At 38.8% G+C, this 17,584-nt stretch overlaps 3 protein-coding genes across 3 annotated transcripts; 1 reads left to right on the top strand and 2 right to left on the bottom strand.

Moving 5' to 3' along the window:
* Positions 1–955: 955 nt before the first annotated feature.
* On the bottom strand, positions 956–6,398 carry LOC128356051 (peroxisomal succinyl-coenzyme A thioesterase-like). Its single transcript, XM_053316482.1, has 11 exons — positions 5,558–6,398; positions 4,365–4,574; positions 4,000–4,099; positions 3,515–3,705; positions 3,241–3,416; positions 2,957–3,073; positions 2,654–2,739; positions 2,263–2,356; positions 2,051–2,131; positions 1,724–1,859; positions 956–1,582 (listed from the first exon to the last, which is right to left on the bottom strand). The coding sequence occupies exons 1-11, from the start codon at positions 5,664–5,666 to the stop codon at positions 1,482–1,484; spliced, it is 1,401 nt and encodes a 466-aa protein (XP_053172457.1). The 5' UTR covers positions 5,667–6,398; the 3' UTR covers positions 956–1,481.
* A 1,476-nt stretch (positions 6,399–7,874) lies between these two features.
* Positions 7,875–12,250, top strand: sys1 (SYS1 golgi trafficking protein). The gene is made up of 4 exons (XM_053315770.1): positions 7,875–7,988; positions 9,367–9,620; positions 9,730–9,797; positions 10,137–12,250. Exons 2-4 carry the CDS (start codon positions 9,459–9,461, stop codon positions 10,375–10,377), a joined length of 471 nt encoding a protein of 156 aa, XP_053171745.1. The 5' UTR covers positions 7,875–7,988; positions 9,367–9,458; the 3' UTR covers positions 10,378–12,250.
* Positions 12,251–15,173: 2,923 nt separating this feature from the next.
* On the bottom strand, positions 15,174–17,170 carry LOC128355248 (neuritin-like). The gene is made up of 3 exons (XM_053315497.1): positions 17,119–17,170; positions 16,162–16,315; positions 15,174–15,408 (listed from the first exon to the last, which is right to left on the bottom strand). The coding sequence occupies exons 1-3, from the start codon at positions 17,168–17,170 to the stop codon at positions 15,174–15,176; spliced, it is 441 nt and encodes a 146-aa protein (XP_053171472.1).
* Positions 17,171–17,584: the final 414 nt, after the last annotated feature.

Below are 17,584 nucleotides of genomic sequence, written 5' to 3'. Positions count from 1 at the left end.
TTCGAGCCCTGCTGAAAGCAAGAAACTCTGCATTTAAATCTGGTGATGCGGCTGCCCTCAGGACTGCATGAGCCAATCTGAACAAAGCAATTAGATTGGCAAAAAGAGCCCATGGTCAGAGAATTCAGGATCACTTTCAGGATCACAAAGACACCAGGAGACTGGCAGGGAATTCAGTCTGTCACAGACTATAAAACCACTCCCCTATCCTGTGATGACAACACTGAATTCCTGAATGACCTTAATAAGCACTTCGCACGGTTTGACGCACTAAGCAACAAACAAGGTCCAGAGTATGGCCCCTAATTTGTTCGAGACCAGACAGAAGTTGAATAAAATTAAAAGGACTCACTTAAATTACGAAAATCCACAGTAAGATCTCACAGAAGTATGAAAGGAGGAGAGCAGCAGGTTGACCTCAGGTCTCTACACTGAGAGCCTGAGGTATACAGTCTATGGGTAGGAGGAGCAGCTATGGAAGCCTAATGATGCCAAAAGTAAAATGAGTCACACTAACAAATTATAACACAATTTATATGTTGTTCTACTTGTGTATTTATGTGATACAGGATTTGTGCAATTTACTTTTATTTCTGTTTTTTTATTAGCAATATGTTATCATTTGTGATAATTGGATTCTTTATTTAATTTATATATATATATATATATATATATTAGAATTGTTTCTACTCTTTATAATTTAGTTTTTAGTATTTGTGATTGTATCTAACTTTTGTATTTCTGGTTGTTATTTCCATAAATACCAAAATTATCCATCTATAAAATATGGAGAAACCTTTTACAGTGCTGCATACTGCATACTGCATATGATAATTACATATTTAGAAAGTAGAACTAAAGTGATTCATTACAAGATGATTAGTTAAAACATTTCAATTCAATTTCCATTTTGTGAATTTCAAATAAAAGAGTCACGTATTTCCTCATTGAAGTTTTCTTATTGTTAAAATCTCGTCTCACCTTGATCTTGTGAACCCAATATCGTGTCTCGTCTCGTGAGCTGAGTGCATCGTCACACCCCTATTAAAATGGATTACAATGACCAACTCTGGTCACTGACTCACTCTGAAAACAGTTCCTGAAGATCACAGCGCCCAAACTACCTGTGGAGTGTCAAAGTTGCATGTGCCTGTAGCAACTGGCAACATAACATAGGGGTCTAAGCAGCAGCTGATCTGCCTTCTCCTTCCTGTATGAAGTGTATGTTAACGGGCAAAGTAGTGTTCTGACAGTGACTGAACACCCCCACCCTGTGGAGGATCTGCAGCTTGCTAAATGTGAATGAGTGAGTGTGTGAGTTTTTGAATTAGTCCTTCTTCTTTCTTTATGGCTTTGGCTTCTAGCTTTTGGTGCATTTCCGCTTTTGAATTAGTTGCACGGCAGTTGCAGGAAGTACTCTGCATCTTAAAAATAAAACATGCACGTTTTCTGCATGTGCAGTCCTCAAACAAAACAAGACTTCACCCCCTCAGATTACTTTCCATAAAATCCAGGATTTTCTTCCAGGCGTCCTCCTGGGCAGCAGCGTGGAGTGCGAGGTGACCTCCCCACACAGTGATGACTGCAGGGAAAACATATCAGGGCAGCATTTTAGTTATAATTTCTTTACACAATAGTATATACTTCATGTTCCAATCAATCTCACAGTTAAAATGTAATAAGTATAAAGTGAGTAAGCTCAAAATGCAGGTACAAAGCTCACGTTTTCTTGGTTTGACGCTCCACAGCGACGTTCTTACGTTTGGTGAGTAAGGTGGTTCAATTAGGTGACCAGCACCGGGATAAGACAAACGGGTAAACAGGTGGGATTTACCTGCAGCTGTCAGGGTCTCTTCGATCTGATGACCAGAAAAACTGTGATTTCACAACTGTAACTGTACAGCAAGTCCTCAAACGACTGCATACAAGAGCAACAAAGTATATCCCTGCTAACATGGTGTGTTTTTGTCTAACCAGTATTACACAATAAACATTTTCTAAGATCAGCGATGTGTAATGCTGGAAATGAAAAGAAAATAAGACAATGTACCACATTTGCATTCTCAATGCTCGAAGCACTCAAGTCGTCTTCACCCACTATGTACATTAGTGGACAGGCAACTTTCTCAATCTGCAAAACACAGATCAGATCAGACATCTCACTGATATTCATACGCACATTATTGTGATGTTCTTTATGCATGTTCGTGTGTGTGTGTGTGTGTGTGTGTTGGTGGTGGTCTGTTAAGTCTTTCACATCACCTTCACTTTGCTCTCAGGGTGAAGGTTTGCAGGCAAGGAAATATCTCTAAAACTGACGTGGCCTTTATCATCATAAGTCCAATATTTCTCTTCACTAAAAAGATAATGTAACAGAAAAAAATCATATAATTTTTTCACAATCTTTGGTGAAAGACCAGCCATAAAATAATTGACAATAACCTCAATGATACACATTTCCTGCTGGGTGCACAACTCAACAGTGTTGTTTCTCAGCAAATTTATAAAATCCGGGTAATATTTACAAGATCTCAACCAATAAGACATTTAGAATAACAATCAGTTAACAATTAACCTATAAGTCTGAAATTAGTGCTTGAGTCTAGACTAAAAGTCTAGACCTAAATACATTTAATCTTAAATTAGAATTTACCTTTCAAAGATTTCCCTCTGTCCATTTGAGTCTGGGAGCTTGATGGTACTTCCTACTGGGCCGTTGATACAAATCAAACAGGATGGCTGGAGAGGAGAACATCAGTTGTGAATTTTGATCAAATGATCCTCATTCAACATTAGTCAAACTAACAAAACTTCATAAAATGTACAATTAACTTTCCATTTCCAGACATCCAGTTATATTATATATTCATATCTACATATTCTAAATAAAAAGGTGCAGGCTATGTGTTGATCAGACAGTAACATTTAGAAACAGACACTGAACTTTCTGACGTACTTTGACACCAGTCTGAGTGGCAATTTGAAGAGTCACGTAGACTCCAAAGGAGAGACCGATGATCCCAACTCTGTCGGCACAGACCTGATGATGATCACGGAGCAGCTCGAATGCTGACTGTCCAAACATACACAAGATAATAGGACATAAAGGAATGACCAAACAATTAACAGAAATATGAACTTTTATTAAATGGACAATAAATGGCTGGTGTATGCTTCTCAGTGAGAGATGCAGAAAACCAATGAACAAATCATAAGATAACATAAAGCCTCCTCTCTTACCTTGAAATATGCATCACCAACGTTGATGGTATTCTGTGGGGGAGGTAAGTCTTTGTGCCCAAAGTAGGCGAGGGAAAGGCTAGCATAGCCCTTGGATGCAAACAGGGCAGAGCGGTACTCTACTAGTCCTCCACCCATTCCCCACAGGTCCAGCATGGCTGGAAATGGGCCTGGACCTGCCGGGAAACGGTATAAGAGGTGCTGTTCAGAGAAAGAGACACTCATTTTTCAAGCAAATTAAAATTTGAGTGAATGCTTAAAATTGTGTGCTCACCAGGCGGCAAGAACAAAGTTCCTACAACTCCATTTTGGCGAATGTCTATTCTCTTTACACCTGGTGCCATATACCAGCGCTCAGTAGTCACAGTAGCCAGCTCAGCGCTCTGTCGCTCACTGGGTGACACGTGGCCCTCCATTAAAGACATCTGCACTATGTATGGAGTCTCTACATTTTTTTTCCTCAGTCTGTGTGAAAACAGCACAATTGTGACAGGAAATTCATCAACCATTAAACATTGATAGCAACAAGGACAAGCATATGAGTTTGCCAGCGTGGCTCCACTCTAGTGATGTTCAAGGACAATTCACAACAGTTCAATAAAAATGAACTCTTTGACAAACATGCTGTATTCAAATTACAGGTGGAGGCTAGAGAGATAGAGAGAAATAGTAATTTCAGTGCTAAACGGCCATATATCTGAGAGAGAGTTTAAAAATCATCTTGTTCAGCTCTCAATAGAGCCTTTTTTAAAAACCTGCCTCAAACCTTCTCGTGCACCCGGTGCTGGCTGCAGTGCCCAGAGGAGTCCCATTGGCTCACAGCCCAAATATGAACCCCCGACTGAATGATCCCTGGCCACTATTGGAGACAAAAAGGACACAGAGGGAGAAGAGACAAAATCAACATCCTCCTGGTTAATATAATTGTATTTCTAAAAGGTGTCGCACACAATTAACTGATTAAATCCAACTTTCATCAGTCATTTTAAACTCTAATTAAATGACAATTACACACTTTTTTCAGCAATTGTAACATGTTAATATATTACATTTTTGGTATTTAAATTATCACAAAAGCATTAAAATAAAGCAGTGAATTTACTGTCATACAAACTCTGACTCACAGTCGACAGTGCCATCTGCATTTGTATTGTAGTGGGCAAATGCCTCCCACAGGTCCTCATCTTCACTGTGCATTTGTGCACACACTGTAACTGGAGAGTGTGGTGTCAGGAAACGTCCTTTAACACTGATGGGTTGATCTATGAGGGCACGATCCGGTGTGGCTGTTAGTACAGGGGCTTGTTTATAGCTGCTCCTCCATCGAACTGCACCTAGAAGGAAAATATACTTGTGATGTTCAACTCTGTGAAGTTTCACAGAGGACACAATGTTGTAGAAGTACTTAAGTCTAGGTGTCACATTTGTGTCTAAAGGAGGATAAAGATCCTACAGTATCAACATGCTTTTCAGTCTGCCACAGTGTCATTCTAGATATTTCTACCAAATGGTGCCAAAGCAAGACATTTCACACTGCCTTAATTTAAGCTGCAACCATTTTTTGTTTAACTGATTAGTTGCCAACTATTGTGATAATTGATTAATCACTTTGAGCAATTTTGAGGAAAAAAAGGTCAAATATGACTCAAATATGACTATTTTCCTGGTTTATTTAGTTTTCTTTGATAGTCAAGTGAATATCTTTAGGTTGCGGACTGTATAGGACAAAATAAGTCCAATACAGTGATAACAATGATTGAAATTTTTCACCATTTTACCTAATATTGTATCGACCAACCAACTAATTCTTTATTGAGAAAATAATCAACAAACGGACTGCATTTATGACACTGCTCTCATCTTCCAACCACAATACAATACAGTTAACCTAAGATACATCTATCCTCCAAATTTAATTTCCATATTATATGATCTATATTAGTAGTATTAGTATTCTTTTTGCTGCGATGATGACACAATATAGAAAAAAAGTCAAGTAAGGGTTCAGTTTATTTTAAGTTTCGATGTATGAGCATGTGCTGACATTGTGTTAGGATTAGAAACAACTGACAATCATCAACTCAGTCTCTTTCATTCATTAGGCTCAGGGCCTAAAACAATATGTGATAGAAGTTCAAACACCTCAGGAGCAGTATGTCAGTATATCAAAGCGAACTCCACAAATACATTCACACTACAAACTTCATGCAGCTGTCGTAGAGCTACATGAGAAAATTAACTCAAAGCTCACTGCTCAACACAGACCCAGGTTCTTCAAACAACCCATTTAAAAACACATACAACACAATATTCTTACCCACTGCACCATGCAAACATGCCAGCCTCCTGTGTAGAGTGAAGCACGGTATCATCTTCATGCCTATAAGCTGCCGTAGTGTTACCATGTTCATGTGCACACTGACCATTATGTTGTCGTTGTCTGCCCTATAAATCAAAATAAGTAAAGGTTAAACACCAACATGCATAAAACAATAATGTGCCATGTATATCTAGTTAAAACAGGTTGCTCTGCCCACACAGGTGCAGAGTTGAATATTAAGTTTTACAACTGATCCAGGGGTGAACTGCACTCTTTTGTTCAAATGTTAAAAAAGAACCTCCGACCTTTGTCCTGCATAATTCCCTGGCTCACAATTACATAAGGAAACACATGCTGCCTAGCAACTGGATAAGTCCTGAAAAACGTGGATTTTTTTAGTTTGATTGAGTTTTTGGGGCATTTTCAATGTTAGTCAAAAAATTTTAGGATGACTACTAGATTCATAACCAAAATAACTCAATTCTGTTTCTCTAACTGAACATGAATGGCACAACATGTTCCCTACTTCACTGTAAAGTCCATTTTCAGTGTTTGTGCACTAGAAGATTCAAGTTTGGCTCCAAACTAGTTGTGATTTCATAAAGCATGCATGTTAGAAAGTTAGATTTAAGGTGAAGAGGAATACTGTTGTGTACAATGCTGACACATGTTGAAAACATAAAATTGACCACTGGCCCGACACTTTCGACAGCTTCAGCATTTAATGGATACGACATGTAAATAATGTAATAAAGCACAAACCATATGGAGGCAAACACACACACAAACTTACCGTCAACGAGGCTGACCAGAATACATTATACAGATATGTGTTCGCTACATTCAAGAGGTTTAATTTACCATACACAGCAAAACTATCGGGCAGTGCAAGTTCGTCCGGATGACAGAAACTTCAGGCTGCATCCAAGATTGCTTTCCGTTGTGGAATAGTGTCTTTCCTCTTTTTTTACTCATGTCCCAGCTCCTCCTTCCAAGTGTACCCGTCGCCCATATGTGATTGTGATTGGTTGAAATGAATGAATGTGGGCGAGGCTAAATGTCAATGAAAGCGGTTGGAGTACCTGGGCCTTGCAGATCCCCGAGCTTTCCTGACTGTCGGGCCCGGAGGAGGAGCCTCCATGGCCGGCCAGAGGGAATGAACATTGCCTGTCGGATCAATGTGCCTCAGTACTCATTTTTCTGATTATCTTCAACTCAAATGTGCAAAATACAAATTATCTGACATTAGCTGTGCAGTTTATTATGTTTTTATATTACAAATTATACATATTATATATACACACACACTATATGCTACACTGTTATTACCACTTTCCTGCAGGATGTACTTACTGGAAGTGAATATATTACATATTTAAATATTCAGATTTATAGTCAGAATATTATTTATTAGGGTTTTTGGTTACATTTATATACACTATTTTTACGCCCCTTTCTGCAGGCTGCAGACAGGTTCATTTACTAAACACTACTATTTCTTGCTTCTTCTTTTAACTGGAAGGAAAACACATGATAACTGCTCCAATGTTTTATTATTTGATTATAGATTTATAGCCATGTCACACAGTAAGACACAGGCACACAATTTTTGTGCACAGTGTCTATAATAATGTACCCAGAATGGATTATTTTTCTTTGGTCTCATTGAAAAGGTAAATATTTATATTTTACAAGTTATAAAAGAGAAGTGATCTTGAAAATAATGCCATCAAGGCTAAAATGTCCCATGGGTGGGATACAGTTGCTTAACAGGTTAAAAGGATTTGTATCATGTTGATAAATAGCTTTTATGCACATTTTATGCACCTTGAACTGCCATTACATAAAAAGTGTTATACAAATAAAACTGACTTAGAAATAGGTCTCACACATGCTATACCCTCTTACACCATAAGACTGCCATTAGTAGTACAACAACAATGAATGTGTGTGAAAAGATTGTGTCACTATCATCTATATTGTCTTCTTCCATTTGTTTGATTGTCATTTAATTAATTAAGTCAATTAAAGCTTATTTTGAAAAGGAGATGATTATTGCAACCGCCGGAAACGAGTAAATAACTTCAAAATAAGTGTCGCTCTTGGTTAGAAAGAAAAAACTTCCAGCACATTTGGTTCATGACGAGAAAAAATAAAAATTTAACGTGAACCCCACGAATATAGACATTATGCAATAGCGTAATAGACATTTTCTCCATGAGAACTAATTCATCAGCAGTTCTCAGGTATTTTATATTGAAAATAATCCCTTGTCTGTTACATTTATCTCCGGGTTCACTACTGTGACTTCCGTGTTTTTAATCAGGATTTGACCAGTCGATCACAAGGCCCGGTTTAGTAGATGTTGTGAACACAGAAAGAAAACGACGATTATATTGTTGGAGCGTCTCCTCACTTCATGGTTCAGGTCTGTGTCTGTCTTTGAAAGTCCTACTCCTAAAGAAAGCCGCCATGTTGGAGCTAACATGATGTAACCAATCCTCTGTGTTGTTGTCCCGTTAGACGGTAACATTACTAGAGACTTCATTGTTACTCTCATCAGATTAATTAGGTTAAATATCTGAGTCTTCCTGGCTTGTATTAGTCCTTTTACTGACTGTCATGGCGGGTTTTGTTTAATTTAATCAGCGTTCATCGTTGTGTGTGTGTGTTGGTGGACAGTGAACAAGCTGCGGTTATTAGCCTGCTACTCATGGTAAATAAAAAAGTCACATAGCTAAACGAGGGTCAGATATGCGCCACATTTAGGACACTTTCCTTCCCTTTAACGTCATGCTACCCACCGATACTTAACTGACTCAATATTTACCTAGCTACAGCTAATCTAACCCTAGTTTGTGCTTGTCGTGTATCTGTTTTGAACTATGGTTGAACAATATGGACAAACGCAAACATCATGATATTTTTGACCAAATACCTCTATCATTATTGCAGTGGTAATCTAGGGATGACCACTGAGGGTGCTTTCACCAAATATTTACACAATGATGACTAATCCTCAACAACGTGGCATGGCAATAAAACGGCCAGAACAGCCTTTAAAACTTACACCATATCTCCAATATTATACAAAAGCTAAGATGATATCTAGTTTAATATGGTGATATCTTTGTTTCATATCGTGATATCATCTTGATATATTGCCCAGTCCTATTCTGAAGGTTTTGCCACAATACCCAAAGACTCTTCTAACCATCTGGATGAAAAGTTTTTCACTTGTTGAATCATGAGAAAGATTTTTAGTTAACAATCTTCTGTATCTTCAGTCTGACTGTTTTTTTTGTTTTTTTTTGTAATCCAGATGGCTGAAACAGTCTGTGTGTAGCTGTATTCAATGCTCTAGTTTGATATCTGTAATATGAAACAGGGTAACAGACAATGTATTGATTTAATTCCTGGCCTGTTGATAATGACTTGTATTTACTCTCTGTGGGGGCTTGGGTTAAATCAAGACTGTTTGCACTGCTAAACTAATCACATGTCTTTCACTCATCAAATACTTAAAACATAAAATACATTCATATTTAAGTGTCACACTGTCATTAGGAGCTAAGAGAGGTTATTATATTTTACTACCTCAGCATACACTAAAACTTTGGACCCCAACTTGAAGGACGTCTTGTTTATTTATTTATTTACAGCAGCACAGTAGAGTTTCAAAAAAGCTGCTTTGACAGTTTTTGTCAATTTCTGTGATCAATCTGGACGACCAAGGTTTTATACCCAGGAAATAAAATATGATAATGCCTTTTATTAATTTTAACTTTCTTTTATTTTTCTTTTAGATTTTGAGCTCACACTCTGGATGGGTCAGCTGGTAACAGTAGGGGCCAGCTGTTAACATCGTTTTGGCCTCTGCGTGTTGTATCGGTTCACGATGGCCAGTAACTTCCGTAGCTACATTTGGGACCCAGTCCTCATTGTGAGTCAGATTGTGCTGATGCAGTGCATCTACTACAGCTTCCTGGGTCTGTGGTTGGCAGGAGTGGACAGTCTGGTGCAAACGAATCGGTCACTAGACCAGATCTTTAACTATGAAGTAAGTCATGGGATCCATTTTGTCTGTGTAACCTGTTTTTTGGGGGGGGGTTTGTGCCAAATCTGTGTACTCCTGAAATGTTATTTAAACCTTTGCTGTGCTTTGGCAGGCCCTTGGGTTTGCAACAATACAGGGCAGGCTCTCAATGATGGCGTTCATATTGAATTCACTTACCTGGTAAGAGACAATCTTTTCTCTGCAAACCAAAGTGATGAACCTGTGACTAATCTTTCTAAAATGCTGTTATTTAAGTATCTCATAGACAACACTTTTAAATATGTTGAAAGGTTTCAATATTTATTCACTCCTGCAAAAGTGAAAGAGTTGCACTGCTAGATGTTGTTTCTTTAAATAAAGTTAAAAAAATTGCAATCATTTATCATCATTTCTATAACTGTGGTTTGTAGCAAGACTTGAACTTTAACAACTCTGGAGGTGCATCTTTGTCTCTACAGGAATCTTATCTGAAAGCAGAGTACAGCATGGTTGATAACATAGTTTTTCTGTTTCCTGCAGCGCACTTGGTCTGTGGTTCTTCATCCGTCGAGGGAAACAGTGCCTGGACTTCACAGTCACCGTGCACTTCTTCCATATGATCGGCTGCTGGATCTATAACGCTCATCTTCCAGCTGTTCTGTCCTGGTGGCTCGTCAATGTGGCCTGCATGGCGTTGATGGCTGTTATTGGAGAGTACCTGTGCATGCGGACTGAGCTCAGGGCCATTCCAGTCAACAGCGGACCCAAGTCTAACCTTTGATTTTTTGTTGATGCTACACTGAAAATCAATGGACATTTAACCCTTGAGGAACTTGCTCAAAAGCTTCTTTTTTTCACTGCTGGCAACATATATACATACATATATGTATGTTGGATTGAATGTCAAGTGATACACCAGATGAACTGACCTATTTATTCATAACTTAAATGTTGGACAGTATTAACTGTGTAGCATATTAAGATACAGATTTTAAGGCTTATCAAAGGAGATATCAGTTTACACCCTTCTCTCAACCTGATGATAGCTATGGGTTTTTTTCTTAGTAATTAATTTTTTGTGTGTGAAAATTAAGTGCATTAGCATGAGCATCCTATATCCTGATGTAAAGACATTTTAAAATGGATGATATTTGTTCTCTTTTACACCAAAAGGAAATCTTCAGAGCAAATATGGGAGAGCAAATTCCAACTTCAGACATTGCTGCCTCTCTTTGTGTCGGTATAATTATGAGCTGTTAAGTTAAAAATCTTCCACTTACACCTCACTGCAAATTAGAGATGCCAGTGTGCAAGTTTACCTATTGAAGCTTTTAATCATTTTTTCTTATGACTGCATCCCAGTGTTCCAACTGGGATATTATAGTTTCCTAATATCCTACATAATCAGAAGAAGTCAGAAGTAAGTCATTTTTACATTTCTGGAGCCTTCCCTGTCAAGCTTGCACAGCGTTTTGCGCCACTAGTGCTGTTCATTTCCATCTCTTTGTGTCATGATGTATTATGCAGACAAGGTGGCCAGTTTGGGGACCGTTTGTCAGACACCAGCTGTGTTCTGACAGCAGGCTGTGTGTCTGTGTTCCCGAAAACACTATCACTGTTTGTGGGGATGTGACGTCAACAGTCACAAAATGTGCAGCACTGATGGTTTCTGGAACATTTTTAGCTTCCTGATGGATTTTAAAACCTTGTCTAAAATAACAACGTCTTATTATTAGTATTACAGTTGCTCAGCTTCACATTCTGTGCAGCGACTGTCAGATCAAACCTTTGCAACAGTGATGGTGTGGACTATGCAGTGTCTTGTTTCAAAATTCAGTTTCTAAAATGTACATCATTCTGCTACAGGGGATTTAAAGGAATAGTTGACATTTTAGGGAATAAGCTTATTCACTGTCTTGCAGAGAGTAAGACGAGAAGTTTTACTTTATGTTACGTTAGCTCAGCTTATTATAAAGACTGGAAGCACTTTGCACCTCTACAGCACCCCTCACTAATTACCGGAGTTTTTTGTACAGAATGAACAAATTGTAAAAACAGTAAGTTATGTTTGTCTCATGCTGACGATAAAGACACTATGAAGTCACTGTGCCCCATTAAAACAAACAAGAGTTTTAGAGGTACTGGTAGGTGTTCTTTTATGCCTTTGAACAGAGCCACGTTATCTTTATCCAGTCTTTATTCTAATCTAAGCTAACCAGCTGTTGGCTTTAGCTTCATACTTACTGTAAAGACATGAGAGTGGTATCAACTTTCCCATCTAATCCTCAGGAAGGAAGTAAGCAAGTGTGAAACTATTCCTTAAAGTTATGTCCAAATTCATGACTACTCTTCCTAAGGCAGGGTGAGCTAATATTTCATCTTTTTCTAGCAGTGGATGCTCTGCAGGTTTTCACATGCAATGTCACCTTTGTAACATAACTTTGTTTTTTTGAAATGGATTTAAATACAAATGGAGAGATGGACCTGTTTATGTGAGTAAATTCTTGGACCTGTTTCTATTGCTGAAACATTGCAGATGAGGTGTATCTATTTTTTTCTCCACATTCTTTCCAAAATTGAAATGTAGGGTGTTTGAAGGACTTAATGTACAATATAAGTACTGTCTTGCAAACGTTGTTTAATAAAACACCTCCAGTGCATATTGATTGAAATGTAAATCTCAGTCAGGAAATAGTAGGTGAAAAAATAATTGGCCATTATGCTTCAGATGTTAAAGATGGGTCTTCTAATGAGTGGCACAGCATAAGCCAGTCTTTGGTTCTCTGAAGGTTTTCCACCCCGGGCCTTGATCCCTCATTTTCTCCCTTTGCTGCCTCTGCTGGAAGTGTCCAGGTGGAAAGAAGCAGATGGGAGCACACTAACGAGTTGAAAAACACTAGTTGTGAGTCTCATTACCAACACTTTTCTTGAGGGAAGACTAAAAACAGAAACTCGGTCGCAAATGAGTCGTACAGCACTGGACTCGCTGCTTTCTCTGAAGCCATTTCTGGGTCATTGATTAAATTACATGCTCCAATGTTCCACCTCTTCTCATTTTCTAGATCTGTGCTTTTCATTATTTTGCTAAAGGTGATGAATACAAGAGCTGTATGTTTTAAACATGGTGCTTTATTATTACAAACACATTACTTTGCCATATATTGCTTTATACAGTCTTGTAAATAGTGTGCTTTTCTGTCAGTCAGCTGAAAAAAACCCCACATGGACACTGAACTTGATTTTACATTCAGAAGTTCTTTCCATGTTTAAACTGTCATTATGGTTAATTTCTTGTGGTATAATGCTCTTGATAACACAATCATTTTCATGCTTTCTTCAACAGCATATGAAGGAATAAGAGTCCTCTCTTAAGAAGTGACCATACATATTGCTCATGCTTTGAGGACGTTTTGTATTCTCACCACCAGACACACAATGGATGACGTTATGCTACCACTTGTGAAACATGAAATAAATAGAAACAACTACAACAAACATGCTAATGAGGGTAAGGCGGATGAGGGTGGGTGGGTAATGAAACAGCGTAAGAAAGGATGCTGATACACCAGGGGGGAAAATAGCCGATAACTTCATGCACAGATCAATACCACTGTACACTTTGTGCAAGGTAAAATCAACAGACTGGCCATTGTTTTCTCTAGCACTGTCACAAAAATTTATCATGCATTTGTGATAAAAGAGATGTCAATGTCAACGTTTTGACAATGCCTGTTAGGATAGTCAGTGTTGAAGGAAATATGCAAATGATGACACAGTTTTGGAAAAAAAAACTGACTCTATTGCTTATTAATTCTTAATTTGTTTTGAATTTTGAATATTGCAGTAACTGACAAAATCAAATATTCTTACATTAAATGTAACCTAATTACTATACTTAAAATACTATTACGATTAGTGATATCTCACATGGTTTATTGGCTAAACATGTCAGATGAGTTGTGGTGATACCATAATAACTGTAGCACTCCTGAGCTGATGTAGATGAATACAGACTCACTCTTCTCTCTGCTCAATGTGATTTTTGTGTAAAATCAAGTCTATGGTTCCCGAAATTAAACCAATTAAATGCAAGAAATAGGTACTTTAAGCACCATAATTATCCAATGCATTAAGGGATAGATCTTTAATTGAAGGATAATTGATACAAAAGCCATTGTATTCTCAAAAATATGCTGTTTCATTAAACAAACAACAGCTGTTACTTTCTCTACTGCATATTATTGTACTTAGTTTAAATTCCCATTGGGGTTAAAGTGATCAATACTGACATTAGTGTAACTGACATTTGCGTAACAATAATGAAAAGTCACACTTGAGATTCTCTTTTACACAAACATCAACAGGTCAGAGGTTTTACGAGAGAGCGTGAGAGTTAACCAAAGCATGGGGTGAGCCTCTGACAGAGCGAGAGTGGAGCTGGAAAAGTGAAAACGAGTAATGCCTGATGTCTCTTTTTGGTGTCTTTGTAGCAGCCGTGCAACATCAGCCTCGGTGGGCTGAAGTGTTTGGGGGGAAAAGGGGTCAAATGTTGTATACAAGTGGCTTGATTGTCACTTACACAAACATTAACTACACTTTGAAACAAGGGGGCTTCTCACCGTTTTGTATATGCGAACATTGGTTAGGTTCAACCTTTGGTGTAGTTAATTCTCTCAGATTAATGTAATATACAGTAACTCAAATTGAACAAAATAGTTTTCTAAGACTGAGATTTGCTAAAATATTGCTCTTAAGTGCATCTTTAAAAGTTTTCTTGCAATGTGTTTGCTAATTACATTGTGATGGCTTGGCTGATATAAACTCACTGGAGATTAAAATTTGTCTGGTGCTAACATAAACTATAGCTCTTAATTTAAGGAAGAGTTTGACATTTTGAGAGACACACTTATTCACCGAAGGAGGGTGATATCAATCTTGTCTAACTCCCAAGATGTTGAACTATTTCTTTCATTTAGAGCAGAAAGTGGACACAATACCAGGAACACCTCACTGTCTTCAATATGAAACCAGCAGCTACAACAACTCCAACACAAATGATGCTTTAAAAATCACATCCACAAAAACAGACCATGATAATCTTCACAAATATAGTATTTATTGCAGGGCGGATTTGACAGGTTTCATGATATTGTGTCCACCCCTTGTATATTTATAGACTAGGCAACTCAGAGCCACAGGTGTCTGTCTGACTGTAAACTCTGCTGATCAAACTATGCTCGCATTATATCTGAACTCCCTAGGATACTTGTTTGCTTTAGCCTGTGTGGACTGATAAATTGGCATAAATGTAATTTCTCACCAACTCTGCCAGCTTCTAGACATAAGGGAAGATCAAGCTGAAGTATCTTGAGAGGTTTTCAAACATTATTCATCACAGCAAATATTGATTGACTTGCCACAGACATCCGTGGCTCTGTGTCAAAATAATCCTTATTAAATTATTCGTTCCTCTTAAATCCGTGGCTTTAAGTTTCAGCTGTGCTCAGGAGGACTGAACCCCATGGGGGGGATTTTGAGGCCATCCTCACACACCCCCCACTCCCCTTCAGTCCCCACTTATACTAAGGACCAACAGGGCCCAGTCGTGATCAGCATGCCTATCAGTGGCAGGGTAAGTGCAGCAAGAGGTGAACTTATGCTGGGAGAAGAGCTGGGGCTACACAGGTCGAACAGACTCCCTTGGAAGCGCATCTTCCTGGAGTCCTGCCTCAGTGTCTCCCAGATGGAGCTGACTTCCTCCTGACAGTCAGACAGCGCCGTCAGGGCACATGTGTGGAAAGCTTCCCAGTGGCTGTGGCAAACAAAAAGATCATCAGATCAACACATGCCTCTCTGCCATTTCACTCAAGAGTTCATCCCTGATACAGTATGCAGACGTGCTCGTTGGCTGTCGTGGATTAATTTGCCTGCCAATAATCTATCACTCAGATGGCTACGGTGGCTTCAAGTAAGTCAAACTGAGCTTTGATTACCATGGAAACTGTATCAGAGTGAAACAATATCACAGATGATATTGCAAGTGGGCATTTTTCAACAGAAGCCTTATGTGTAAATCTTTGTCTTCAATACAGTGTGCTGGGGATGTAGACTGTGTGCAGTAACAATGACAAAAACCGTCCCCGGAATTTCATTACTGCTGCAGCAAAGTCATAAATTATTTAGTACAATAGCTCAGTGTCTCAGCACCATTCATTTCTGTATTCTCCCTCTGAGATTATGGCAGCTGCTCTTTTCCTCTCCAGTATTTTGTCTTGATGCATATCTCATACTTCATATGTCTGCATTATTCTCCTCAATCATGCACTATTTCATACAAATAACATGATTTCATGCACAGTGCTGTAGATCAGTGAAGATTGGAAGTGTGCAGTTCTTACACTCTCTGGATGAAAGTGAACTAATCAGTAGTCTTTTTCGTATTTTTTTCAAATAAAATCCAACTCATGAAAATATGTTAGTATTAATGCAGAAGTCAAGTGTGCACAATCAATGGATGCTGCATACGGTTCACACACTCTTTTCTTACTGATAAAGGTATTATCACCTGCACACTGCTGCAACTCCCCTCTCACTGGTCACATTCTCCTGATAGTTGTCCATGCTGTCTCCCAGCTCCAGGACACAATCAGAAAAGTCCTTATAAATGTTCTCACACTTCACATCTGCTGAGTCTCCTGACACGGTAAGGGACAGGAACACTGAAATAAACAAGAAGACACAGGTGAGGTCACAGTTTATTTATTTATTTTTATCAGGCTTTACAAGTGTGTGATGTTTGGCCTTTAAACTGCTTCTTCTTCTTCTTTCAAATGTTAGTTTGAAAGATAAAGCAGCACCAACATCCACACACAAGCAAAGTTATCAGATGCCTTTGTGATTTTTCAATTTAAAAAAAGGTGCATCAATCCTGTTTAGGATTACAGGCCATCTGGTAGTTTCAATCTGGCTCCTTTTTTCCTTCATCTCCACACTTAGAGCTTTAAACACTGCTTTTGCATCATTATTATATTGCATTCGATTTCTGATTTGGTCTGTCATTTCCTAAACATGTCTTAAGCCTAAGTAAAGATTCTGTAGTCCTGCCACCTAAACTTCACTTAAACCAGATGTCAGTGGGTGGAAAGCTGAGAACAGTGCTCTGACCGCTGCAGCCCTTACAGATATATATATATATATATATCGACAGTGGCTCTGTTTTAAGCTGTTTGCAATTTAAATAGTAAAACTTGTTTAATATACACAATTCTGTACATTTTCTTGCATGTCAAAAAGCTTGCACTCCACTGTAGCACCTAGTGTCTCTCGTCGATGGGTGTACTCCAAGCTGTACAGGTCTCTTAACCATGCAACATCACCAACAACCATGATGGGAATAAATAAAGATGCAATCATAGCTGTAACATCTTTGATGCAGGTAGATAACACGATGTAAAGGTTGATAAAGCATCCCAGGTGATCCGCAGCCTGAAACCAGAGCACGGAGGACAGAGAGATGTCTTACCCAAGGCAAATGCAAGAATCCCTCCGATCTTCGTCGACATGAAAAATCCCATATCATCCCATTTCAAGCCAAGCGGAGCGCACGGGATCATGCAACCGAGGTAAAGCAGAATAAAAGGCGGCGCTGACTCACGCGGGGCTGATTAGCTGCCCATTATTAATGTGTGCCGGTGTGTATCAGTGATTAAGCAGCGATTAAAAAAAAAAAAGAAGAAGAAAGAAACATACACACACTTGGTGGGTGTATGTTCAGTTTTTTCTCTGCTCCGGCCGACTGCTGACGTTACCTGCCCCCCGGCGCGCGCTGAGCTCATCTCCCCCTCTCAGCACCGGACAGCTCTCACCTCCCCGAGGAGGAACCACCACGCAACCCTGCTGCAACCCTCATACAACGCACGGAGCACTCCCAATATGTCATTTCATCGCACTTGATGTGTCTTAATCCATCATACTCTCTTAATAGATGA

The sequence above is a fragment of the Scomber japonicus genome, chromosome 3 (genome assembly GCF_027409825.1).
Source record: "Scomber japonicus isolate fScoJap1 chromosome 3, fScoJap1.pri, whole genome shotgun sequence".
Lineage (NCBI taxonomy): Eukaryota > Metazoa > Chordata > Actinopteri > Scombriformes > Scombridae > Scomber > Scomber japonicus.
The sequence above is the reverse complement of the archived record's forward strand: the minus strand, read 5'-3'. Positions and strand labels throughout refer to the sequence as shown.